At 43.1% G+C, this 27,355-nt stretch overlaps 1 protein-coding gene and 1 long non-coding RNA gene across 5 annotated transcripts in view; one reads left to right on the forward strand and one right to left on the reverse strand.

The window, feature by feature from the left end:
• The window catches only part of LOC129211531 (uncharacterized), a 235,950-nt gene that overhangs the window by 133,504 nt on the left and 75,091 nt on the right, over positions 1-27,355 (forward strand). The window lies entirely within an intron of this gene.
• Positions 883-26,685, reverse strand: LRRN1 (leucine rich repeat neuronal 1). Of its 2 annotated transcripts, XM_054838756.1 has the most exons (3): positions 26,436-26,685; positions 23,664-23,750; positions 883-8,971 (listed from the first exon to the last, which is right to left on the reverse strand). In XM_054838756.1, exon 3 carries the CDS (start codon positions 8,738-8,740, stop codon positions 6,590-6,592), a length of 2,151 nt encoding a protein of 716 aa, XP_054694731.1. In that variant the 5' UTR covers positions 8,741-8,971; positions 23,664-23,750; positions 26,436-26,685; the 3' UTR covers positions 883-6,589. The 2 variants fall into 2 exon arrangements, with proteins under 2 accessions (XP_054694731.1, XP_054694730.1); XM_054838755.1 differs by lacking the exon at positions 23,664-23,750.

Below are 27,355 nucleotides of genomic sequence, written 5' to 3' on the forward strand. Positions count from 1 at the left end.
AACAAAAACTGCTGTACCTTTTGACAGAAATAGGTGACAATGCGTTTATTTTTTAGCAAAAGGGTAACATACATCCATACTCTGTTACTGGTTACAGACTGTGACTTTGAGGTGCGTGGCATGGCAGCCTCGGTACGTAGCCGTGCGAATGACGGGTCTCCATTTAAACCTCAGACGCGTAGACTGGGGTTGTTTCTCCTTAGTCTCGCTGAAAGCATTCATTCCGGGCTGGAGCAGCTGGCTGTACATCTGTATTCTCTGGGTGTGCTTTGATTTGCAGTGAAAGACAAACATGTAATTGAGTATAGGACATAGAATCCTTTTTTTTTTTTTTATTACTGTAGAGAACTCTTCAAATGGAATATGAAGGATATGAAACAAAAAAAATTAGTTATGAACACTTATTCGTGTTTTAGAGCAATGGGTTTGTCAATGACCTGTATCATTAGGTTGCATATAGTCCTTAAACACGCTGCAGAGTCTTTGGGGTTGTTCACATTAAATGATCTTGTCCAAAACTAAAAGTAGTTGGTACTCCAGTGATCTTCCTTCGCACTCTGATCTTTTCTGATACAATAATTCTTGCTTGGAATCAAGTCCAGCAGAATAGGCTGCAGTAAGAAAAGCTGATGTTTAAAAAAAATCTGCCAACAACTTTTACTCCAGTTGTGAGCAGAAACCTGGAACTGCAGTTTTTAAAGACATAGACCTTATTTAGATCACTGTAAATCAGTTAACTCCACTGAGGATGACAGGATTTAAATCCCATTGTGTCCCCCCCACCCACCCCATAACAGATCAAAATTATGGTTTTAAGTGATTTTTGGAAAAAAAAAAATTAAACCATGTCATAAAATTCCACGGAAAATGTTTCACAGCTGCTCAAAATTTAAGGAAAGTTAATACTTCCAGATGCACTTGAGAAAAATCTCATTTACCTGATTTTGCACCTAATGTACCACTGAAGTTAGTGAGATGTAAGCTCTTAAGTCATTTAGTTGCTTTTGAAAATTTTACTTAATGATCAATTCCAGCTTTTCCAAAGTATTTATTTTCATGTATTTCAAAAACTGTTGTTATGATTCTTTTATTATGATTCAGCATTCCTTTGGTCTACTCGACATAAATATACAATAGTACAAATTTTACGGTAAATCTCCTTTACCTTACTAGAAAGAAAAAATCAGTCTTTTGTTGCTTTCGTACCAGTAGAAAAAATAACGAGGGTCATAATATGCTCACAAATAAGGGCAGATAGAGAAGTGGAGTGGGGAGACGGGGAGACGGTCAGGGGTTTTGCTAAGTGGGAAGTTCTGTGCATTAGCAGTAAACGGGGAGGCGGCAGGGCGGCACCGCAACGCTGCCTGCCGGAATCGCAGCCTTGATCTGACTCTTACTGACAGTCAACAGCAATTGAGGTCTCCGGAGGGAAACGGCTGAAAGAAAAACAGGGTAAGGATGAGGTGAAGGGAGAAAGGTTGGCGGGGAAGCAGGTAGCTGCAAAGTTAAATACAAATTAGAAGTCCTTTAGCGTCATCTTTTGAGATCTCGTGATGACCAAGGCTGTACAGGACTTGCCCTTGACTAGCAGAAGGGCGTGGGGCAGGGTGAGACCAGGGAAAGGCTGACTACAGAGCAGACGTACGAGAGAGTGGGTGGGTAACAGTTCTCAAATGTAAAAAATTGCAATAGTTGGAAAGAGCAGAAAAGGAGAAGATTAAAACGTTGACAGTTCAGGGGAAACACAAAACATTCACTTCTGTATGACACTGCAAAGAAATGTTATCTAGGGGTTTTGGTAGCGGTAGTATCTTTTTTGCAGGGACACGGTGCCAGTATTTTAATAAGGGCAATGTGTAACAGCCGTTGAGATCTCCAGCTCAGGCACTCTGGGTTTTCCTGAAGAAGGTTCAATGGTAGCACATTCACCTTGCCCTTCGGTCTTGGGCTTTCCATAGCTGTGGGCGCCGGCGCTGCAGTGGTGGTGCTGTCGGCATGGTGAGCGTGAGAAGGCAAATTCCAGTTGCAGCAGAAATTCATGGCATTCATGTCGGTGGCGGGTTGTGGAGCAGGATCACAGTGTAACAAACAGCTACTCCTAGTGTGTTGGGTGGATTGTGAAGGAGCTCCTCCGGCACCAGTCCCACACCCCTGCGTGCTTTTCCAGCGCGACTCGCTCATTGCACACATGTTCGTCACAATGCTTTGCAGGATGGAGATGACTAGAAAGAGATGTGCCCCAAGTGAATTGTCCGCTTCCCATACAGGGTGCATCGGCTGTGGTGGAGACGTTGCAGAAGTAGCTCCCAGCTGCTTATCCCACTTAATTTCAGGGATTTCACTGCAGTGCACTGCACTGCATTTGTCCTCAGTCTTGTTCTCAGGGTTGCCAGCACAAAGCAAAAGGAGTTTCCTAATTTGAACTCAAAAAGGTGCTCCTTTTATCACTTACAGCTTGTCAGTGGCAATAGGGCAAGGTCATGCACTTCTCACTGGATCTCGGATTTATCACAGAATCACAGAATGGTTTGGGTTGGAAGGGACCTTAAAGATCGTCAAGTTCCAACCCCCCGCCATGGGCAGGGACACCCTCCACTGGACCAGATTTGCTGACCTATTCCCAGTTTTAACCCATTTATGAAACCAGTGGTCAAACTGCTGGCCTTTTCTCCTCATAACCTTCTTTTAGTAACTAAACGAGTACATAGTCATGAGGCGGGGCTGGAGGGCAGATCGTAGCTCTGTGAAAGCATCGGTGTATTTGTGCGCTTTATTCCAAGACCGTGTCCAGTATCAGTCTTGGCTCTTGGGTGAAAATATCCTCTCTCAATCCAATAGGATATTATGATTTAGGTGAGGAAATGAAAAGTGGATTTAGCTGGAGTACTGCATGCTACACTTGAGTGAGCTATTTACTCTTCAGGGGACTGAAATATTTCATTATTGGGCAACCAAGTGGAAGTAACACTGCAGAAGTTTAGTTGGGTATGAAATGTCTACTCTTACACAGCATTTCTAAACTGTTAGCCAAATGAAAGGTAACAACGTTTTTTCCCCCATACTGTTTTTAAAGTGGCCAGTCGCAATCTCTGATTCTGAGCAAACTGGGGGTGTTTCTTTGTCTTCAGTGACCAGTAGATGCAAATACATTTTGAAGGCAATTAGGCAGAGTATTTTTATTTTTGCTCACAACAAACTGCAAGCACAGAATTGCTAGCACAAGATTGAAGGTTATTAGCTAAGATTATATGCCACATGTGATTAATTTCTTACCCAATGCTTTTTTTTTTTATTTGCAAAATTTTAAATTTCCAGGGGATCTGTACAGAACGTTAAGGGGAGAGGTTACAAGGCTGGAAGTACTTATCACTGGTGGCTGTGTGTGCAGAATACACTGCATTAACTAGGTGCTTCTTGCTGCTGAGCTGTTCCCAGGTAACCTGCATCTCTCTCCCAGATTCCCAGCAACATCAGCTGCCCTGAAATACAGATCAGCACATCCTGGAGAAGCGCGTGGCTGTCATAAGGCCATTTTCTCCTGCTGTTCTTCAACAGCATTGCTCTAAAAAGATAACAAATGACATAAAACTGCCAAATAGGTCTGCAGGGAACAAAAGGCCCATTATTTCCCTGGTGGAGAGGAACATGTTAAACATTGCTTTACTTCCCATACCCCCAGCTGCTGTTGGCGATTGCTGATCAAAGTGTTGAGTGCTGCTTTGTCGTGCTGCGTGGCATGTGTCCCTGCCACCTTCCTTTTTGCCAGTCATTGTGTTTCTGAAACTGCCCAAACTGCAGAACATGGCTAGGCATAAACGAATCCAGCCACACGTGCGCACCCAGCAAAGTTGTCGGCGTGGTCTTGTCTCCAGCAGCAGGGACTGGTCGATATGAGGACGTTCAGAAGGCAAGTAGATGTCAAAGTTGTGCGTAATTGAGGATGGGAGATGGGGACAGGGAGGAGGAAGAGCAGGATCACTGTTTTGGAGGGCAGCCCGTGCTTAGGTTACCTCATGGTGACTGACGATGGAGGGTTTGGATAGGAGGCTCAAGTAGAGCACCGTGGGCTTTGCGTGATCTTCGTTACTGAGTATCTATGGTATAGCTGTACAAGGGCTGCAGGAAGCTGAGATGATGGAGAAAGGGGCTTGGTCTGCACCGTCTGACACCTGTTCAATTAATTATTTTCTAAAGACAATTTTATTATGTCATGCAAGTTGGAAGCCATCATTTTGCTGTCAACCGTGTCCTCACTGTGTCCTTTTCTCTGGAAAAAATAGAGTGAATCTTAACTGCAAAAGAGATCTCAGTTTTAATTCATCATGCCAGCTATAATAATAGAGGCAGTTTTAAGGTTAGAATAGCATATAGACAAGGTGATAATTATTGCTCTGAAGCTTTTCTGGAGAAGGCAAGAGGAAATTTCCCATTAACATTACAAACAAATACAGGAGAAGGTGATGAATAAATGCTTCCCCCATGCGACTTCTCCATGATCAAAAGACACTTGCCTAATCCCAACATCTAATTGTCACATGATTAAAAATGCATGAGATCTCATGAACATATAAAAGATTGTGTGTAGCAGCATAAGTACTTGATTTAAATGCATAATTAATAGCTTCACTCAGCTTTATGTTGAAACGCAAGATCAACAAGGCATGTATCCATGAGACGTACTAAAGTTTTTTGCACCGAAGCAGCTTATTAGTGAAACTATGCTAATCACTTTTTCATTTTTAGACAGTTGACTGAAGGGAAAAAAGAAGTTTGGAGCTATTTGTAAATTTTGGGAGGGGTCTTTGATATATTTGAGAAGCTAGAGAGCTAAAAAACTTCAAACACCCTCAAAACCCAGGCACATCCATTATTTTAACAATTAACTTTTACTTACCAAGAACGTATTTGGTATGTAAAAACATGTAAAAAGTTGCACATTGATAGTGGTCATAAAGTGTAGAAAAGTCTGTGCTTGCTGATTAGGTATCTCTTACAACTACCCACGTACTTCACCGCAAACCCACCCTGCTCGTGACTCGTGTGCGGGCCCTGCAGAGAACTTCCATGGATTCAGAAAAGACAACGTACAAAGCGTCTGTGGGTTCAACTGTAAATTACGCATCTATATTATACCCAGTGCACACATAGAAACACCACTGCTTTCTGAGGTTTTGCACTTCTACCGTATTAATTCAGTAAAATACTTCAGAGTACTAGTTAATTTTAAGTCTGTATAAAATACAGTTCAGTATTGGACCCAGACGTATTACTGTCTTGTTAGTTTTAGCCATCTTAATTTCTGCTTTTGAAGGAACATTGATCCAATTCACATTTTGGGGGGGGGGGGTGTTTGTTTTGTTTTTAAGTATATGCCAGGATTCAACTGCTTTATTTCAGCTTGGTAGCACTGAGTTGTTGGGGTTTTTTTGTCCTAACTGATCGCAATGACAGCTAAATGTCAGCTTCATTTGTATCTTAGCTCAAAATATAAAGAGAAAAGTATACAAAAAGGAAGGTGTTTTGTTACACACTGTGAATTATTTCTGCTGTGTACTGTGTGCCAAACAGTTTTGATTCTGCATGTGACTTACAGTCCTAAAGCCATGCCCATACATTTTTCTGATTAAATTATTTTCAGTATTTTGCATCTAGTGCAGAGAAAACACTGCTATTAAAATAAATGCATTTTTAAAAAATTGGAACTTTGTTGAAACATAATTCCATTGAGAAAAAAACCACAATATTTTTATATAACATTTTGGATATATTTTATGTCAAAACATGATCACCAGTCAAACTAGTGACATCTAAACCCAATACATTATTGTGACTTCTAAAATAAAAAAATCAGAACAAAACTAAATCACCATGTGTTGGTGATTTAAACACAACAAAACTCTAGTATTCTTCAAAAGTGTCTACTAAATATAATAAAAAGAATAAGAGAACAATTAACATTTAGTGTTACATTAAAAAATTGGATGTACATATTTCTATTGTCTGTTAGCTTTACCTAAGCCTTCTCAACTACTACAAAAATAAAAAGAAAAAAAGAAAACTCATTGTTCAAAGTCAAAAACATTCAAATCAGTTGATACAACATTACAGTACAGTCAACTAACATCATTCAAGGTCTCCTTTTCTCAGTGTACGAGTCCTTAGACCAGCGTTACAAACCTAGTTCAATGCAGTTTCAAAACTGTATGTTAGCTTTGCAAGATACTGTACTCTACTGATGGCTTCAGAAGAATGGGGTTGTGCTACGTTGGAATCACAGGGTAACCCCAGCTCTCATTAATTTTATTCAGCACTGTAGTTAGAACAGCATTAAGTTTAGCACAATAACTAAAAAAAAAAAAAAAAAGGAAAAGGGGAAAAAAAAAATAATTGGAAGCTAGGTGAAGCTGCCATTTGTGTCAAACAATTGCGATACGCTATACTAAAAAATTCTGAAATATCCACCTGTCCTCACCGCTCTGCCACAAACTAGCAAAGTCAAAAATACAAAAGTCTTCAACTTCTCATTTTTGCAGAATAAAGCAAAAAAGTCTTTGTGCTCCTTACTACCAGAAGCAAAATATCCTCTGAGTTACCACATGTAATAGCTTCTGGATGTGTCGACTTGAGTTGGCTTGGTCTCTGCAGAACCATCCTTGTCTTTTTCACTGTCACCTTCCCAGAGATTAATAAGTGGAGGGTAGAGCTCATTCAGTGGGATTGAAGAGGTCTTTTGCATATATTTTTTCAATGAGTGATGGTAGTTTTTTCTCTTAAATCTTTTTGCAATATAAACAGAAATGGAGGCGAGGCTAATGACGGCAAACATGGATCCCATCACCGCTGCGAGGGCAGTGCTGGTTTCTTGGTCTGAAATATCTAGCGCAAAAGCTGCGTTTTTTGTTGTAACGTTAACGCAGGACTTCTGTGTTTGCTGATGGATATTTGACACCGTTAGACACACTTCATAATCCGTAGATGGTTGTAAATGCGTGAGGTTGTATTCGTGTACATCAACCGGGACTCTAGCAGTGTACGTAATGTGAGGGTTGTCAATCTTCATAGTGGCCGATGACCATTTTAAATTGGAAGTCATGACATTGGAATTAACTTTCCAAGAAACTAAGATGGAATGTGATTCGGCTTGCTTAACATAGATTTTCAGAACCTGGGTACCATCCAAAAGCGTTCCGTTCACCCGGATAGTAGCGACCCTCGTGTCAGCCCCTTCTATGTTCTGAGCAACACAGGTGTACCTCCCGGAATCTTCAACCTGGATGTTAGAGATTTCCAAGGTGCCTTCACTACTCAGCTTGTATTTGTCGGAGAGACTTTCGACAGTTACTTTATTGCCGAGAGGAGTGACCCAGTAAATTTCTGGCTCGGGTTCTGCCATGGCCCGACAATCTAAAAACACTGTCATGCCGATGTCCAAGTTCAAGTGATTTGGAAAGGTCTCATGAGAGATCATTGGAAGACATTGTTCGTTTGAATCCTGTATTAACACTTCCTTCACCTGCTGTCCTCTGTATTCTGGAGGCATAGCGCAAAACATGGATAGAGGTTCCATGAAACGGATATTGGTTTTGTTTGAGTTGATCCAGTGAATGACACAGTCGCACCTGAGCGGGTTACTGTGGATACTGATCTCACGCAAGTTTGGAAGGGATTCCACTGTCTTTTGGTAGACTGCATTCAAGGCATTGTTGTTCAGCATCAAGCTCTCCAGGGCAGGAACGTTGCGAAATGCCAAACGATGTATGTAAGACAGCTTTGGATTGTTGGTGGCTTCGAGCTTTGTAAGTTCAGGCAGGTTGTCCAGCGCATACCTATCAACAGAAACGAGTTCTCCCATATTATTGATGCCAAGCTCTTTCAATCTGAGCATGTTTTTAAAATCACCTTCTTGAATTTTATGAATCGGATTTTTGTTGAGATCCAGGAATTTTAAATTTGGAACTTTCTCAAGTGCAAGCTGAGGAACTTTTACCAATTTGTTGTCATAGAAGGAAAGGCTTTCAAGACTATCCAAGCCTACCAAGGCATTGCCAGGAATGTCTGTGAGATACATTCCTGCCAAAACTAGACTCCTTAAATTTGAGAGTGGTTTGAAATTCATATCTAGTATTCCAATCACTGGATTTTCTCCAATCATGAGAATCTCTAAGTTAGGAGTAGAATCAAACCAACGGCTGTCAATAACCTTTAATTTGTTGGAGTTGAGATGTAATCTCAAAAGATTCTTCAGGCCAGAGAATGCATTTGCAGAAATACTGCTGATCTGGTTGTGGTTTATATATAGCTCCTGAAGATTGCAAAGGTCTTGCAAGCAGTAGTCGGTCATCTCCGTTATTTGGTTTTCTTCCAGGTGCAAAGTAGTAAGTTGGGTGAGATTTGAGAGCCCCACATCTTTGATACTTGTGAAGTTATTTTGTGAAAAATCCAATTCTGTTAAATTAAACAGCTGTTGGAGTTCATCTGTGGTCTTTGCAATGTTGTTGCTTTGTAACAGAAGGACTTGAGTGTCACTGGAAAGATTGCTGGGGATTTTTGTTAGTCGAAGGTCATTGCAGTCAACTGTCGTGGCTTCCCTGTACGTTGACTGTGGTGTAAACCATGGCCTGATTTCACATACACAAAGCTGTGGACATTCATTACTCGGTATGGAAGACTCAGTTAATGAATTCATTAACAATTCTAGCACCAACTGGCAAACAGTTAAAACCACCCTAACCTTCGCCATGCTGGTCAGCTAGCGAGTTCAGCTCCCCAGCCCCTTAAAATAACAACAGATTGAGAGGGTAATTTGTTATCAAGCAGAAAATATAAAGCTTAAAGTTTAAGGTGAAAGGCTTGGACATCCAGAAGGTGAAGGTGATTTTCTGAGTTTAGAGAAGACAAGAAATGGTCTGAAGACTCTCAGCTGCTCCTCTGTGTTCCAGAATCTTCTGCAAATCAGTGTCTGAAGATGTTCCTGAAAACAGATTAGGGTATATGTTATTCTCATCTTCTATACAGTTCATATATTATTTAATATCTTCATCCTTTAAAGAAAAATATCTGAAAACAATCATTATTGTAACATTCATCTCTTATGAAAATCCTGACCTGCTATAGTTAAGTTATGTAGGGTTTGGAACTCTCTTTTATTTGGGATTTACATGAGAAAACTCTCAGATATTTCCTGAGTGAGTGACTGTAACGATGTACACAATCACCTGAAAATAAAACTTTCAGATTCCTTTCAGTTTTACTCTGCAACATTTGTTTGGATGGCTTGAGAAACGCTAAAGATGGCGGGTATGCCTGCGGGTGCAGCGAGGGCCCAAACAGGCCTTCAGAGCCTGATCCCCACGGGAGTCAGGGTGCCAGAGCTGTCCCCGGGGCGCGTGGAATTAGGGCTCAGGAAGATGGTGGTTTATAAATTCCAAGCTAAATGCGTACGAACTTTGCCAAAATTCATCCGACTTAATCAAATCGGTTCCAGATAACAGCTTAGATTTAATCCAGCTAAGCACCAAACAATATCAGTAAATTTGATTAAATGAACGTACTGTCCTTATTTTAGCTGTTTGTACTGCATTGTGCATGATATGTGAATTATTGCAATCCCAAATTACTGTGTAAACCACACAATTTATATCTTTTTAGCCTGAAGTTACTCATGCAAGAGTATGTTTAAATTAACCCAACAGCATCCAATGTACCTCAGAAAATCTGTCGTATCGTGGGCCTTGAAACACATATTCAAGCAAAATCCAAGCTCTTGGTGAAACCTTTCTCACTTTATTGAAAAAGTAAGCTCCGGGAAACCGTTTGTTATCTGCAAACCCATCGCTGCTGCTGTAAAAAGCATGGGTACAGTTTTGAGAGTGTCTGTATGGCTATGTGTAAAAATGTGCAGTTCGGGGCCCGTGCCGTTAAATATGGCGGCTGCCTGTTTTCCAGTTCAAAGCATGTTGCTTGGGTGATGCTGCATGAACTGATTTTCTCCAACCAGCGCTTGTGGTGGTGATTTCACCTGCCTCGCTGGATTCCTCTTGGCTCGCTGTGCACATCGATCTTGGCAGATAAAGTACACCTTGGCAGTACTTCACCCTGAAGGTTAAACAGGTTAGCGCCTCCGTTCACCCAGCTTTGAATTAAATACAAAGCATACGCGAGCAAGGCATGGGACAAATCTGACTAAGGACAGAAAGAGCAGACCGCTTGAAATTCAGACCGACGCTGTAAATCTCATGCTCTAATGATTGCAGTTGAGACTCCTCAAACAAAAGTTTTGTCTTTTTATGTAACTAAAATAATAAAGTTGTGCTACATCTGAGACAGAGTACAGAGCAATGATAAACTCTAAGAGCAGAAAGCAGGAAATCGCATCTTTTTCAATTAGAACATAGCGAAGCCTCAACCTAGTCAAAGCCCACAAAAGATATTACTATATAAAGTATTAAAACTAAATACAGCTTTCAAAAATTGTTTTTAAATAGTCATCTAGATAGTGATGAGAGGAATGCCATTTATACAATGCTCTTACTTCAAAATCTGATCAGCATATTAAATAATGAAATTACATTATTTTATTTCAGATTACAGTATAATGCTATAAGTAGAACACACTAAATAGCATTTTTATTTTGGCATGCTGTTATTTGTTCTGTGGTTGTGTTTTGGAGGAAGGGAAACAGGAATGTCAGCTAGAAAGTGTTTGACCCTGTTGAGTTAGATTTTCTCTCTGAGACTTCAATGAGAGATGAGAATCTCAGACCATGCTGGAGGGGGAAAAAACAGATGTAGAACAAACATTCCTTCTCAAATAACTTTCAGCTGATGGAAGAATTGAATAAGACAGTAACTGCATTAAAAAAAACCCCAATCCTAATGGCACCGTAATAGTAAGGAATATATTAACATAGAGCGATGAGGAGACTGGCATAAACTGAGTTATGCTGACTGTAAAGGATGCTTATCTCTACAACAGTACATTTGTAGCTGACCCAAACCAGACAGTTCTAGCAATATTGATGACATCCGAAGTTTAATTGATTTAATTCCAGATTTTTCAAATTATCGTATTTTGTAGTTAATACTGCAGGCAGTGATTTCATCTGGTAACAATTTTGGACGGTAGTGGAGGTGCCTTGAGCTGCCACTGCACCTGGCAGTTCCTGCGCAGGGGGTGGCTCTGGTCCCACTCTCAGGCACGACGGGGGCAGCAGCCCGCACCAAACCAGATGCCGCTGCAAGAGGCAATACTCCTCCAAGTGTTCATGCCTTCAGAGTCTCTCCTGTAACTTTCTTCTAAGTAGATGAAGAGAAAGAAGTCCATCCCTTATAAAGCTGTGGACCCTAATGATGTTTTAGTACTGATTTAGCTCTGATGTCGTTATACAAATCATGTAATACTTTAAAAATGAAACTGCCCAAAAAAGACTTCAAAGCATCTTTTAAAATGTGTCGTTGCACATCTAGATTTTGAAAAAAATTTTGAATTCGTTCCTTCCTTTGTTGAATATTTATATCCTCTAACTTGCACATTACATTTATTGTTCATCCTTGGTAAGAAGGCATTTCTGGTTTTATTGAATAGAGTTCTAGGTTTATGATCACTGTAGACATACAATTTTACAAGTTACTAGTGACGCTTTCTCTTCTCTAGCTATTTTCTACTGCAAATGGATTTAATTTTCTTTAACTGGAAAATGTTCTTTAGAAATGACCTGCACATTACAGTCTCCAATCTCCCCCAGCCCAGGGCAGCTTGGATGAAGCTATAAATGAAAACCCAGTGTAATCAAAACGTAAATTCTGGTCGGCTCCACACGCCCCAGTCCATTTTAGTGCTGTGCTTATATGAACGGCAGCCCAGAGGCCACAGCATGAGGGAAAAGCCAAGTCATGGACTTTTGCTTTAGCTGCTGCTTATGCTATAAAACCCCATCCGTTGCTCTGATAAAAACTAAAGAGGCAGCCGTTATCAGTGAAAAAGTGCACTGCGGGTTTTTATGTAACTAAATAGCAATGGCAGCTTTTGTTCTGCCATTTATATCTCTCTACGATGTGCATGGCCATCTCAGCTCTCATGTCTGTAAGAAGCAGCTGCCAGCTCTCTGCCTCTGCTGAGCGGTCACCGACAGCCGTCCCTTCGCCCCCGGATGTCCTCAGTGTTGGCAGGACTGGTCCCAGACCCCTCTGTGATGTTTAGTGTCCAAAGAAACAAAAAAACCACAACATTTTTTGCTGGGGGAATATGTTTCTTGACTGTTCTGAGGTCCTATTTAGAATTATAATCACATTTTCCCAAATAAAAACTAGACAAGATATGTATGAAGGAAATATCTTTCTTTTTTTTCTTTTTTTTTTGGTGGATAAGCTGGAGGACAACCAAGCTTTGAAAACAAAATCCCTGACTGTATGCAGTGCCAAACAGCCACCACAGCATCATCTCCAAGCCCATGTGGGTAAACCAGGGATGGCTCCTGGGAAAGTTCCCAGCTCGCTGGAATCAGTGAGCCTGAATTGAGAAGAGTTTGAGCGTTCGGCTGTGCCCCTTTCCTGCCAGACAGCTCAGCATTTTGGCCAGCGAGATCCTTTCTGTATTAAGCTGTTATTTTTTTTTTTTAATATAAATTGAATACAGTATGTCCCTGGTAGCCGGGTGCAGTCCAAGCCAAGGACAAGTCAGGGGATCAGTTCAGAAGATTTTGGCTTTTGAAGGCCAGGGAACGTTTCTTACAGAAACACCAGAGCGGAACAGGGCACAGCGGTGGCTCTGGGCTTCTTGGGTTCAGGGAGAGCATCAGTCCTCAAACCCTTCCTTAGGACAGCCACACCACAAAATGTTTGGGTTTTTTTTTTTTCCCCTGAAAATGGTATTTAATATAGGTCATGTGACTGACAGCACTTTTAATTATGTGTTAAGAATTTCTTTTAAAAAGACTGGGTGGGGAAACTTCCCCTAAAGAGTGAGGGGGAGATACTGAGCTTGCAAAGGACAGCTTTTGGCATTCTCTGCCTTCCCTCTCATTTATTAAATTTGTATTTTCTAGTGTACCAAACCACTACAATGGTCCTAACAGCTGTTAACTTGGTATCAACAGAAGTAATGGTTAATTTTGTGGGAGAAATATGCAGGGAATTAATTTACTAGGGGCTAAATAAATGCATTTTTCATACCACCTCTTAGAACCCAGTGCACTAAGAAACCACATTTTTGTCAGTAAGCAAACCCACGGCGGCTGTTTGGGCTATTAGCTTGCTCGTGTTTCTTGTGGGCAGCAGAAAATGTGAGCATCACTCCTGTGTCTCCCATCCTGGAAATGGAGGTTTGTGTAGGGCTTCCCTTTCCAGCTTGGTTGTGAAAACTGTTTAATATTGCAAATTTGTTTGGCCCAAGAAATCGTAATGGTGGGTATTTGGTTATGGAGCAGAAGATTCTTAATTTCAGCTCTCCTGTGGGGTGGAAAGAGGTGTGTGCCAGCAGCTGTAGCCTTGCTGATGGCTGTTAAGAGTTTGTTGAGTTGTTCAGGTGATCTGAAGAAAAGGTACACTTAAGTCCCTAGTGCAGTAAGAGGAGAATACGAAGGGACAATTGTGAAATAAACTGTTCATTAAAAGTGTTCATAGTTAACTTGCCAAGTAGAAGAAATAGATATTAAACATTTTTTCTTGATAATAGGAAGACAAAGTGGTGTCAATTCCTTGACAACTGTATTAATGGTCACTATTAAAAATTGCTGAAAAAAAATAATATAGTCTGCATATGAACATTTAGATGTCTGCTTTGAAACAGCGATACTACCACAGAAAATCTTCTCTCTCCACAGTTAAGTGGTTCATTCTTGCAAAATTTCTTTTATATTGCAAGTGGCATCAGCACAGATTTTGGTTGGCAGCCATATGTACTAAATGTGCCTAGGTGAAAGTCTGAGGGATCAGATACATGAAGAAAATTACCTCAGGCTAAGACAAGCAATTTATTTTGCACTTGCTGTGAGCCAGAAGCACACACTGATCCACAGTACCTACCCATCTCTCCACAGAAACATTTTCATATATTGAGCCTAAGTAATGTAGCTAGTCTTTCGGAAAATTGTCTGTTGTGCTAATGTTCTGCTAATGACTCGTGCAGCTTTCTTGTTTCCCCATCATCATCGTTTGTGAAACTACTGCCACATAAACACCCTCCATCATCAGTCAGTTTGCGAAAACTTGTCCTGGGCTGCTGCATCCTGGATTCAGGTGGGTCATTAGGAAAAGGCACCTGAGGCAGTCCCACGCCAGGGATCTGGCGTACACGGCAGTGACCGAGGATTAGTGCCGAGGCGTAAGAACTGGTGAGGCTTCAGCTAGAGCACGGTGATCAAGAAAACCAAATTCAGACTGGGATCAATACCAAGTGTTACTCCACAGTCAGGGAAAGGAGGAGCCTGTTTAGACAGGGGACACTGGAAGAGATTGGCTTGGGTGGTCTGGCCAAGATCAAGCCTGAAGAGCTACTTAACGCTAGAAGCAACGCTGGAGATGAACTGGCCCATAATGAGCTCAGGTTGAGTTCATACAGTCAGGTTAAGACAGTCAGACAAGCTTAAGGAAAGGGAATTGTGCGTATGTTGGAGCTCAAAAGTGACTTGCCTTCAGCGGGGCCTTTGCAGTTCTATATCCACCCATTTGCTACAAAGAAAAACTGAGCTAGTGGTGCCATGCTACAGGTGAACGCTAGCCTTTGATAGCGCTTTAGGAGAGAGAGAGACATTGAAGTACTGCCACTACATCACACAAGCAAGCACAGCACAAACCCTGGTCTACAATGTTGTGTTACTAAAAATCAGGGCTTACTCCAGTCAAGAGCATCAGTGACCTTGTACATCCTAGAGAGAGAGGCTGGACTTGGAGTTTAATATCCAGGATATTTACAGCTAACTTACAGAATGGGCTCCTTTCCCAGGAATCAAATTTACAAGTGCAATCCTGACTATTTAGAAAAATATTGAGGAATCATGCCTGATAGTAAGCCTTTTCTATTGTGGTTTTTAAATCTCTGATGTCATCAGGAAATAAGCTATTTACAAGCCTGAATTGTGTAAAATACAGAAAAGTCAAGCTGAAAATCATACGTCAGTTCAAAAAGCATACCAAGATCTGAAAATGGGAGCTTGTTACTAAAAGCAAAGACAAAAACAAGGGCCTATAGGACATGTAATAATAAATCACAGAATACCAGGTTGGAAGGGACCTCAAGGATCAGCTGGTCCAACCTTTCTTGGCAAAGCTATCTTTCTTGGCAAAAGCTAATGGTATAAAGTTTCAGAACACATCCTCAGGGATTTATAATATTTAGGGCATGGGTTTGTTTTTTCCTGCAAATAATGCCTACTTTTTCTTCTTGTCTGTACACACATTCCATTAAAATAAAGTCAGTGTTTAATTTTAGGGAAGGCTCTGGTGAGAAGGCGACTTGCTATATTTCAAGACCACCTTAGCATGCTTTATCTGTGTTCTTTTGAAAAATACTAGTCTTATCTCCACAGAAGAAATGCAGAAAGCATCCTATTCATAATGCCTGCACTGCAGAAACAGCATTTACATCTTGAAAATTTGTAATTTATTGGGGTTTATTCTTAAGACGTGCATCTGATACATTGTTTTTCATTACAATATTGAAGTAAATTTGCAGGGGAGAGAAAAATTCTTTTCATTCATACACTGATCACGAGTACAAGGGGCTAGATACCACGCAGAGTACAGCTACTGTATACTGATGGCCCATCAAATCAACCATGGAATTGCAACCCAGCTTCTGTCATCTGTTTGAAAATCTCTTGCAAATTACCATTAACAAGTCATATTAGAAACATCAGGAATAATAAGTGCTTTCCAAACAGTGGGTTGTCAAATTATATAGTCTGTTTTTTCTTTAGGAATGGAAAAAACCTCATAAAACCATTTAAAAGCCTTGAAAGCCTGAATAGCAAGATATGTTTGTACAGTAGTAATATTCTTACATTAGAAACCCAATTTATTATCTACTTTCTTACAATGTCTATTTTCATAAAACAGATCAATCTTGGGACAATACAGGCCGTTCTTTTATTGCCCATGACTGTTTTTCATGTCCTGCTACCCAGGGTCTGCCCCTGTTCAATAGGAAGGTAGAAGTAAAGCTTTTCTTTCATTCGATGGAGAAGAATCATGTCTGTGATTATTATCCTCATTCCACATAATTACCAGATAAAATTATTTGACTAGATCAGCTTTCCTGACAGCCAACCAAATAACCTCCACTGTCAGGTTAAAAGGCAGTTTCATGAGACCTTCCTTGCTCTTCCCTTCTGCACTGAAATGCAGGACGACTTCCTGCAGCTGATGGAGGACAAACCGCTGGGGAAATTCTTTCATTTCCACCTGTACACGCTGTAATGCATTCATGGCCTTCTGTATGTTTTAAATGCGAGGGAGAATTTAAACCTAATTGGTTTTAGCTTGTACAGTGTCTAAAATTTACGGAGCATAACTAATTTTGGAAGACCTGTTCCAACTATTTTTTGCATTTAGTGTGTCGGCTGGCTGAAGAATGAAAGAGGACCAAGACTACAGAAATCCTGCTTCATCTTCTAATCATTTAAAGGACCAAGACTACAGAAATTGTGCTTCATCTTCTGTTCATTTAAAGAATAGAAATGGAATTCATTCTTGGTATACTTGAGATCTCAGAACCACATGGAAAAATCTGAACATCTTGTTACCCATGGGGGCACCTGCCTCAGGAGGATTTCATGCTAGAACTCAGATAATCTCTGCTTCTTACTATCTATCAAAATCAGTACAGTCCAAATAATTTTTTATTGGTTTTTTAAAAGAGAAATAGCTCTAAAAAAGGAACAAGGGCATTGAGAGATTTGGTTGGATTTTGGAGCAGAATTTCTGTTTTGGTTGACTACTCTGAGAACCAAGGCAGCTTGGCTAGTGGAAGTATTAATAATGATGAAATAAGGAGCACATGAGAAGTATTTTTAACTATGAGAAAATATGGATGCCAGAACTCCACGGGATTTTCACAAAGCAACAGAAAATCCTCTTTGTCTCCTTTTTTGCTGACTGGCTTTCTGGCAGTGTGATTATTTTGCTTCCTACACAGTTCTAGATCAAACTCCAGTTTTATGAGTCATTCAGGATCTCCCACAGTTGGGAAAGACCCCGGCGCGTAAGTAGTTGTTACTACCATAAAGGATGCCAGGAAATCCTGTGCTAGAAATGGTAGCCAATAAATAAAAACTGAAGTGAGTCAGTATCTCAGTATGTATCATAATAGCACTGGCTGTAGGAAATGCATAAACTTGTTATTAAAAAATTATAGGTATACGTACATAATAAGCTAGCCATCTATAGCTTCAGTTGTTTATCTTCAAGCAAGAAAAAAAAGAGAGTTCTTTTTCTGGTCCTTGTTACACTCTACTTTGATAATTCTGTTTCCTGTGGCTGTACTATGTATTTGGTTTTCAGTTATTAGTGATTAAGTATTAAACTGTATTTTACTGTTAGCCTACATCTATATCTATGTAGTTTATACATGTAGTGTGCTTACTCAGACTTCAGCCCTTAGAATAAAATAGACTTTTATTGATTTTTGTTCTGAGATTTATATGCTTGCAACATCAAATTCTCTATTTCTGAGCTATATTTACATATAAATTTTAATAAAACCATATATTGAATTGATCAATATGGAGCTACCTTACTGTTCCCTCAAGACTGTGAACATACCAATAACAAAATAAAAGGATTTATCATGGCAGGCACTGAGAGATCTACCATAAAGGCTGTTAGCACCAAGATAAAGGTTTGGAACTCAACCAAGTCGAGATGGGATGGAAGTAATTCTACTAAGTGGCCACAGATTTGGGGTTGGTACTACTCTGAACTAAGGCTGTACTCTGATCAAAGACAAAAGTTATTTTCTCTCCAGTTAGATAGCTGGTTTACATGACCCTCCCCTTCCCCGTTTCACAAGTCTTTCTGCACTTTTGACTGGGCTTCCACGTGAAGTTTCTTCCTTTTTCTGAAGACCTCCTTCTTCCATTCACAACTGATAACCCAACATACGGTTATACTGTACTGAGAAAATGCATCTTTTATGGAGCATATGTTTTTCATCATTATTTTGTTCCAAAATTGTTTAAGTAGTATTGCTTGGAACGTAGAGCAGGTCTTCTGCCATGTCATCAGGGAAGGAAGGCTCATTCAACTGAGAATGGTGAAAATGTTAATAGCCTATATTCAGCTATTTCTCTTTATCTCAAGTATCACCTAAATTTTGAGACTAACTTTGTTTCATGCAGAAAACAGATCACAGTCTTGCTTTGAGAAGTTCATGAGATGAATATACAGAGAAAAAAATGTCGTATTTAATGTATTTGTATGTTTAAGAATAGACCTATAAATTGTTCCTTTAGCTCTAGTCCTCAGTCTTCTCATGGCAAAGTCAGCAGTTTTTCCGCAGATGGGTTTATTTCATAAAGTGCTTGCAAAATATAGAGGTGCTAAAATTGCTGCTTATTGCAGAAAATGTAGGAGAAGTTATTTCTCTCAAAATTTTAAGTTATTGAAGCTTTGTAGATAAAGTCTTTACCTAATTAAGGTGATTCATTCGGACACAGTTTAATTAGTATATACTAGACTTGTTTCACTTAAAGGGGGCAGAAAGATAAAGGACAACATACTTGCCAACAAATTTATAAAGAACATTTATTTGGTTTCACTCTCTGCCATATACTATGATGAAATCATTTTAAAGACCTGTTCTGAAGCAGCTATTTAAAAACTTTTCTTTTTGCAACTAGTTCACTTAACTGTGGTGGTCCATCTATGGGTAAAATAAGTTACTTTTGCAACGCATTTACAAGTCACTGCAATGCCTATTATGAGTGCTGGATCGCCGTAACTATCAATATTTACTCAATTTCTGTTAGAGTGATGGATCATTTGTAATTTAAAAATTTAGCAAGGCCAATCAGTAGCTCATCTGCATCCTAGTAATTTTATGCAGCACATTAGCAAGGTATGCACTTACTAGGTATTTTTGGACTTGCTTAATCAAATAAATCATATGATGCATGAAATAACAGAAAATGTAGGATGCATTATAGAATCACATAATGGTTTGGGTGGGCAGGGACCTCCCAGCCCATCCAGTGCCACCCCTGCCATGGGCAGGGACACCCTCCACTAGCCCAGCTTGCCCAAAGCCCCATCCAACCTGGCCTTGAACCCTGCCAGGGAGCCAGGGGCAGCCACAGCTTCTCTGGGCAACCTGGGCCAGGGCCTCACCATTGTAAAAATTTTCTGAAACATCTTTAAAGTACAAAAAGACAATCCAAGCTTTCAGTGATACTTTTTATAAAGTAAAATGCTACTCTACCTAATTTTGGACAAGCTCAGTAATTCCCTCTGAATAACTTTTATGTGTTTCTTAGTAGTTACTTTGTCTGATTCTTCACCTTATTGCTGACTAACCCCTGAAGACCATAGAAAACCTGGGCTTGGTCCAATTGGACCAAGTCTTTTGGACTATACGCAAACATGGGAGCTTTGACTGCGCGGGGAGCTGAGCTGGCATGGCGGTGCATGTTCCACCATGCTGCTCCAGTTGGGGGCTAGCGCGGAGTTCAGTGGGAATCCAATTTTACGTAAAGACAAACCCCAAAGACTGCATTTTGCTTAATGACTCAAGTTATGTTGACTGTACAAAAGTAGTTACAAATCACATAAAACTAGGCATTGAGGCGTATACGATATACGAGATATTTCCCATGAAGTAAAACAGCCCCTTAGTCTTCTCCAAACCATTAATGTTATCTTTAAAACCTGACTCTGCTAAAATAAGGACTAGTGACCTCTGGTAAAATAGTCCAGTGAAGGGGACAGAGGTGGAAGGCAGAGATGGAGATCTGGGTTAGCTGCATCGTCAGCAAGGGAGTTTTGTGGGTTTGAAAAGTATTTCTAGAACACCAGGGAATCTGGTTTTGGTCTCAACCTTATAACATCTTTGATGTTCAGTACATGTATATGAAACCAGACCTTGGTATGTCTGGAAGCCAACATTCAGTAGACGCACAAGGAGTGTCTAACGGACATACCAGACACATCTTTACAGAAGTCTCCTCTGTCCCAGTGTCAGCCCTGCCATTTTTCAGTCCTGCACTTGACTTTCAGACCTTCTGCTTGTCTACAAAAGCAACTCCTTTGAGGTGAAGCAAGTGGCTCCCAGCTGAGGATGCCAGTCTCAGAAGTGGGACGTGCCCGGCCAGGCCTGGGGGCCCTTTGGGACTTCCCTGCTGGTGGTCCCTGAGGAAATGGGGCTGCACTGTCCAGCTGGGACTCGGGCTGCCAGCGGGACGGGGCAGCGATGGATCCCACCCACAGCAGTGGAGAAACAAGCTGGCTGGTAGATCCTGCTCTAGTCCTGCTCCTGGAGCATGATGGTATGAAGAGCACCACCCACCCCGCCACCTGCCTGGGGTTTTGCTCCCTTCCCACGCAAGAAGAGCCCACTCCGCACAAGCCACCCGTGCGTTACCCATCCTGCCTCCTCCCCTGCCTCGCGGCACATCGCTGGATACAGGCGAGGGGCTGCACCTCCCCGAGACTCACTGAGACGCTGGTGGGAGCAGCCGCAGGAGCCCCTGCAGAGGGGAGTGCTGCCACCCCGGCGTTTGCTAACGCTGAAGTAACCAGCGAGAGGCAAACCCTGCCAAATACCTTGGGGGGGGCGGTTTCAAAAAGCGGTTGGGACTCCTGCTGTAATCAAAGCTGACAGATGCATAAATTGCTGGAATCACCAGAGTTAGTTAAATTAAATACCTGGAAATGAGATGCTGACAATCTCTAGAATTTCTAAATAAAACCCGTAAGTAATCTTTGCCTCCAGCGTTAAATGGACCGCTTTGGTCTGTGAAGTGGACAGGGAAAATACTGTCCTGTGTTACCACAGAGGACTGAAGGGCGGCACCTTAGGAGAGAGAATTATGTAGCGAGACCACTGTACCCAATAAAAAAGGGAAAGAGCTGTTTCTTTATGGCATTTTTATAACTTCCGTGCATTCTCAATATAGTGTCCTATTAAATATTTCAAGACCGTTACTTACAATTGCTTTGCCCTGTCGTTCTTTAAGTTAAAAAGAAAAGAAAAAAAGCAATAGGCATCTATTCCATCTCAAATACTTGATCTTTAGAAACTGTGCTGCAGGTGAAAACCAGGTCCCATTCTTCTGATAATTCAGCCAGCTGGAAAGTCAAGAAAATGCTGGCTTGTATCACCGAATTAAGATCTTATGAATTAGGTGGTGAAGTTACAAAAAGATTTTGCAGTAGAATTTAAGAGCAGAGACTAACTCTCTTCCCACTGATGCCAAAGACTTCTGCTGTCTTCAACAAGAGGAGAATTAGGCCAATACAAAATAGGCCAATCCAGTATTTTCCTTCAGTGCCATATGTAGAAAAATGAAAGACATCTAAATCACAAAACAAAATTTGAATAAAGTTGCAGGGCTTTAAGCAGCAATGCATAAGAGAATGTGGTTTAGAACTTTAATCTGGGTACCTCTTAAACCCTGTGTGGAGGCATGGTCTGTGTCTGACCTTATGAAGTCCGTTAGTGGAAGACTTAATTACTCAGCTACAGGAAAAGAATGAGGCTGTAAAAATCATTGACTAACTCAAGCACATCCTCAGTAGACTATTTCTTATCAGTAGTCCTTTGATTTTTCTTTGCAGAATTTAAGCACCCCGAGTCTTAGAGAAACACCGTTATTTACTAGTTTTATGACATACCGCCAAAATCAGTTTCTAAGCTGTCCTGGTTTCAGCTGGGATAGAGTTCATTTTCTTCCTCACAGCCAGTATAGTGCTGTGGTTTGGATTTAGGATGAGAATAACGTCGATAACACACGGGTGGTTTAGTTGTTGCTAAGTAATGCTTATACTGAGCCAAGGACTTTTCAGCTTCCCATGCTCTGCTGGCGAGGAGGAGCCCAAGAAGCCGTGAGGGAGCACGGCCAGGACAACTGAGCCAAGCTGCCCAACGGGATATTCCACACCCTGCGGCGTCATGCTCCGGGTATAAACTGGGGGAGCTGGATGGGGGGTGGTGATCGCTGCTGGAATGGGCTGGGCATCAGTCAGTGGGTGGTGAGCAACTGCATTGCGCATCGCTTGTTTTGTATATTCTTTTAGCATCATTATTATCTTCTCTTCCTTTGCTGTCCTATTAGACTTTTTATCTCAACCCAGAAGTTTTACTTTCTTTCCTGATTCTCTCCCCCATCCCACCGAGGGGGGCAGGGAGCGAGCGGCTGCGTGGTGTTTGGCTGCCTGCCGGGTTGAACTTTGACATAAGCCAGCTCCATGATTTTCTTTACTCTCCCCCATCCTCTTCCCATACTGGCGTACATTTTAATTGTAGAGACAAAACCGAGCATGGGAGTATTTCTCAGGTCGCTTCCTTGAATTTCTGCAGATGCTCCTGATGGAGCAAGCGTGGAAGGGTCGTCCCTTCCTGCCTCTGCTCCCCCAGGAACCCAACAGGCATTGCCAACCTGCGTAACAACCGGGAGAAAAACTATTTCCACTCAAAAGTTGTGTTTTGTGTAGACCTCGCTGTGCCACAAGTTATTTTTAAGGAAGGTGTGCTTTGTATTTGCCATAGCATTTAGGACTTGATTCCACTAATTAACTTAACTGCTCTTGACTCAGGTCTGGAATTTATGGTTCCTGGGAGCATCACGCATCTCCCGGGATGGCATTCCAACTGGGAGATGTGAAAATCAGCTGTCGTGAGGCTGAAATGCAGGCTCCCTGGCCATTAGCATTACATAAACAGATAGGAGCAGAAAAGGATTTATGTGCTTCCAAAAAACTTTACATAGATTTTCTTCAGTTCTGTGTCTACAAAATGTCTGCCAGGAAAAAATCTGGAGCTTGGCAGGATGAAGCCTCACACGTGTATTGTTCGTGTAACTATGGTAACCTACAAATGCCACCAGTGTTTCCATTTCATACACAAATGAGGGGACAGCTGTGGAGACCACATGTCTGCCAATGGAATAATATATGTGAACTAGGATGGCTTGGTCAGAAAATTACAACTCATTTATATTAATCAGGGCTTCAAAGAACAGTCACCTCCGTAGTTGCAAAGTGCACAGTAAAAGAAAGTGATTTTTATTTCTGAAAATGTTTGGCTCCTCAGTAAACATTTTCAGCATCTTGCTACTTTGCTAGCTGGAAAAAAAATAGAATAGTGCTGTTAACAACCGGTGCTCTTCTACAAATGTCACTTAACTTTTGTTCTGTGGTTTTGTCTTTTTCTGATGCCTGATCCTACCACCCTGAGCCTGACACAAAGCCCGACCTGGGACCAGGCGCCCTCCAAGGCGTTCGCCTGGGGAAGCAGCGGTTCCAAAAGAGGCAGAAATAACGTGGCACAGAGCTCTAACCCATCTACCAAAGTGAAAAAACCTTTTTTTACTCATCGATATTAACAGAAATAAAAGATTCAAAACAATTCATACAAGAAATTAAAAAAATTAAAAATTACTGTTTAAATTAATTTGGAGTTTATATCATCCCTAACAACAAAAAAATCCATAGACTCAATAACGCAAATAAATTACCTTTTCAGTAAATATTAAACTATGGAAGCTGCAGTACCACTAATACTTGACTGGGGCTATGATTCATCCAAGGTGCTTTAAGTGTCCCTACAAAAAAAAAAAAAGATAATCAAGAGCTGGTAGCTGCCGCCTGCCTTGGCAGCAGCAGCCTGCCGACAGACGGATGCAGCAGGAATACAGCACGCCGATTAGCAAAAGTTTTCTCTGGCTTCTGCAGTGCCACGATACTGTATCGAAGTAAAACAAAAGGCTGCAGCATTACCTCCGCGTGGGCTGCCACCGCGCCTCGCGTCCCAGCGGCGATTAGTATTTCTTCAAATACGGAGGGGTACTTAGTGTTTAGTTACGATAGGATGATGAAAGCTTTAACTAATGCTTATTTAAATGATCACATTTCCTCTACGAGTTGGAATCAAATGCACGTATGATTGGTTCTAAACCAGGGCTTCCTAGCCTCCAAGCTGGATCCGTGCCTACACAGTTGTCCGAGCCCTGCTAAATCAGACTGAGGAGAAGTTTCTTTTTGCAGCCTGAGTTTGGATGCGCTCAGCATTAGTCATGTCAATAAAAAAGGTCTTTCACGGTTAACATTAAGAAGTTATCCTTTCATAATCTATACAACTTGTTACAAAAACCTATTTCCTTTAATAATCAGTAGTATTATTCATGTCTGTTCTAGGTAAATGGAAAATACTTTATAGTCATCACAGTAACTGGTCTATTAAAGTCCCAAATGCCTACTAGGATATATAATTTTATAGGGAACTGCATAAAATTTTATTCCAATAACTTTTTAACCATCAAGGCAAAAGTTACACTCCAGCTCTTGCCAAGCCCAGGTTTCACTGCGGTGCCGCAGCGCTGTGGGACAGGGATGTCCGGGGCATCGCCCGCTTGCCCTGGCTGAGGAGGTACATCAGGTCGGGAGCCCACAGACTGATCCGACATGGCAAATCCCGGACTTTTAACTACTCTGTCATCTGGGAAGCTTCACGCATTGGCTTTTCTCTCTCTCAGTGTGTCTGTCTTTTAAATTAATTTAAAGTCCAACTTCCAAGACTTTTGGACATAGTTTGGTGGGACCCTTCCAGACAACAGCCGGGACTGATGCAGTGTGTGACTTTGGTCATTTGAGCATCTGCGAGATCACCTCATGTACATCTGAATTACTCTCCATAAAAGGTTTATAGTTCTTGTTTAGAAATGTCAGGTTCGTTTTATAGTCACCCTTGAAGCTGTAAGGAAAAGACTTGAAGGTTCACAAACTATTTTTTATTGAAGAGATTCATTGCTTGGGAACTATCATGCAGCTCCAGGACAAAAATATAAGCATCCTGTGCGTGATCCCTCGCCTTTGGACGGTGTTATTTTCTACTTCGAGTTTGATTCTGTTACTTTTCCATCCATCGCCTAGTGGGAAAACCGCACCAAGGCAGCACTAAATAACTTGGGGAAAGATGTAAAATAGCAGGCCAACATCTGTTGTGTTTCTCCCGGTGAGACAGAGCCCGCTGGCACAATGCGCGCTCTCTCCTCTCTCAAAGGGGCTTTACGAGGCGGGGGCGAGCCCCCGGCGCTCAATGGCCCCTTTGACAGCCGACAGCCCCCAACAAAGGGGAGGCGAGCGGGGCCGGCCGCCCTTTGTCCCGCTCCGCGGCCGCGCAGGGAGGGCCCCGCCGCTGCGCCGGGTTGCGCGGCCAGACCGCGGCCGCATCTCCGCCCGCCCCGCGGTTCTCCGCGCATCTTCTAGGCGACCGACCCCCCCCAAAAAAACCCAAAAAACCCCACACTCCAAAAAAAAAAAAACCCAAAAAAAGCCCCAACCAACGACCAGCCCCCGGTGCAGAGGGGAGCCGGCGGAGCCGCGGCTGGAGGCGGCTTCAGCTCCGGCACGGAGCCCTCTCTGCCGTACAGCATCCCTGCCACACGCCGAGTTTTAAATGCCACCGAACCGCAGCGACACAGGTGCGAAGCGGCCGTTCCGCCAGCATCGCCCCGCGAACAATGAATTTGGCCCTGGGAGGAAGGTGGCGGAGCTGGCGGTCCCGGGCAGCCCCGCTCACACTGCGCCTTTATGCCATTTTCTTAAGGGCTATTGTTACACTGAAGACTCCTTGTCTTTTCAAATTCCTCCGTGTGAATGGATGAGGCAAGACATCTGCCAGGATACACTCCCATTCGCATGCAAATCGGAGGTCGGGGACGCTGGCAGCCCTGCCGCACAGGCGGCACCAGCTCCGCTCCCCCCCCGCGCCCCGCCGCAGGTACGCGGCCGCCCCCCACCCCCCCCCCGGGACACCGGGCCACGCGGTCAGCAAAAAAAGCGGCAATTAACAGCAAAACTAAACCGGGGGAAAGCAGAGTGCCCGGAGGGGAGGAAAGCGATGCTGCAGCGCCCGCTGTTCCGCGGAAACACCGCATCCGCCGTCCCCACCGCCCGGAGGTGCGAGCCGACGCGGTCCCCAGCCCCGGTGCGGTCCGGGATCGCCGTCCGCACGGGAAACCTGGCTGCCCGTTGGAACTTTCCCGGCAGCGGCAGGGGGGACGCCGGCTCCCTCTGGGGAGGGGACGGGGGGAGGGGGGGGGGCGCGGCCGCTACCGCAAACTTTCCTCCCGCACGGCTCCGGGCGGGCCGGGCCCCCGGGGATCTCCGCCGGGCCGGGCCGCAACGCACCGCGGCAGCCCGAAGCGGAGCGCCCCGCAGGCACTGCGCTCCCCGCGGGGCTCCCGCAGGCCCCGGCTCCTTCCCCGTAGCTCAGCGGAGACACTTACCGGCGGTCGGGGGTCGCAGCCCGCTTAACCGCAGCTCTCCCCCGGGGCTGCCGCTGTACGGGGAGGCGGCACATCCGCTCACTACCGCGGATCCTCACCGCGCCGGACTGCGCGGAACGAGGCGGGCTAGGATAAACGGGATTCCTTCTTCCTCCAGGAAAGGGAGAGGAGAAGCAGCGGCGGGTGGATCCGGTGCCGGTCGTGCCGGTGCCCGCCGCCCGCTCTGTGCCGCCGCCGGCGCGCACCTGGGTAGGCGCCGCCGGTCAGCTGACGGGCTGCGCCCCCATTGGTCACCCCGGCGCGGCGGCACCATCTGCGCGGGGCGGGGCGAGGGCGGGGCGAGGGAGGGCGGGGCGGGGGGCGGAGCCGCCCCGCCCCGCCCTCCCTCGCCCCGCCCTCGCCTCGATGTGGGCTCCCGTGTTGCTAATTAAGTCATCGTTAGGTTTCAGAGTTAACAGCTGTTGAAAGTTATTTATGCACGCCGAGAAGGCGTGGTATCCCTGATACGCATACTGACCTAATGAAGAAAAACGTCACCGTCACTATATATAACACTAAGCATGGACCCATCCTCTGTAGGGAGGCAAATCTCCATCCATGGAGATGTGGCTGTGCAGTGCTGCTCGTGATGGTAATTGCAGTACTACCGTCTGCCCCAAGGCTAAGTGCGGGGCGTTGCCAATTGAGGTGTTTAAAGACAGGGGGAATTTTCCTATGGGTAAGTAAAGCAGCATTACTCACTGAAATTACATTTGTGTATCCTCTATGGCTGCTTGAATAAGAGATTGATGAATTAGCTGGGATAAAGATAGGCTACAACTTCAACCCTGAGTCATTTGAGCCTGAAATTCAAGGATTTAAAGCTGTCTGTGTAAGCCCTTGGATATGTTCAGCTTCCCATTCACTCCTGGTTTTCTGTC

The sequence above is a fragment of the Grus americana genome, chromosome 11 (genome assembly GCF_028858705.1).
Source record: "Grus americana isolate bGruAme1 chromosome 11, bGruAme1.mat, whole genome shotgun sequence".
In the NCBI taxonomy this organism is placed as follows: domain Eukaryota; kingdom Metazoa; phylum Chordata; class Aves; order Gruiformes; family Gruidae; genus Grus; species Grus americana.

Excerpts from the sequence above, each read along its gene's own strand:
- LRRN1 (XM_054838755.1), bottom strand. The coding sequence starts at position 8,740 with ATGGCGAAGGTTAGGGTGGTTTTAACTGTTTGCCAGTTGGTGCTAGAA.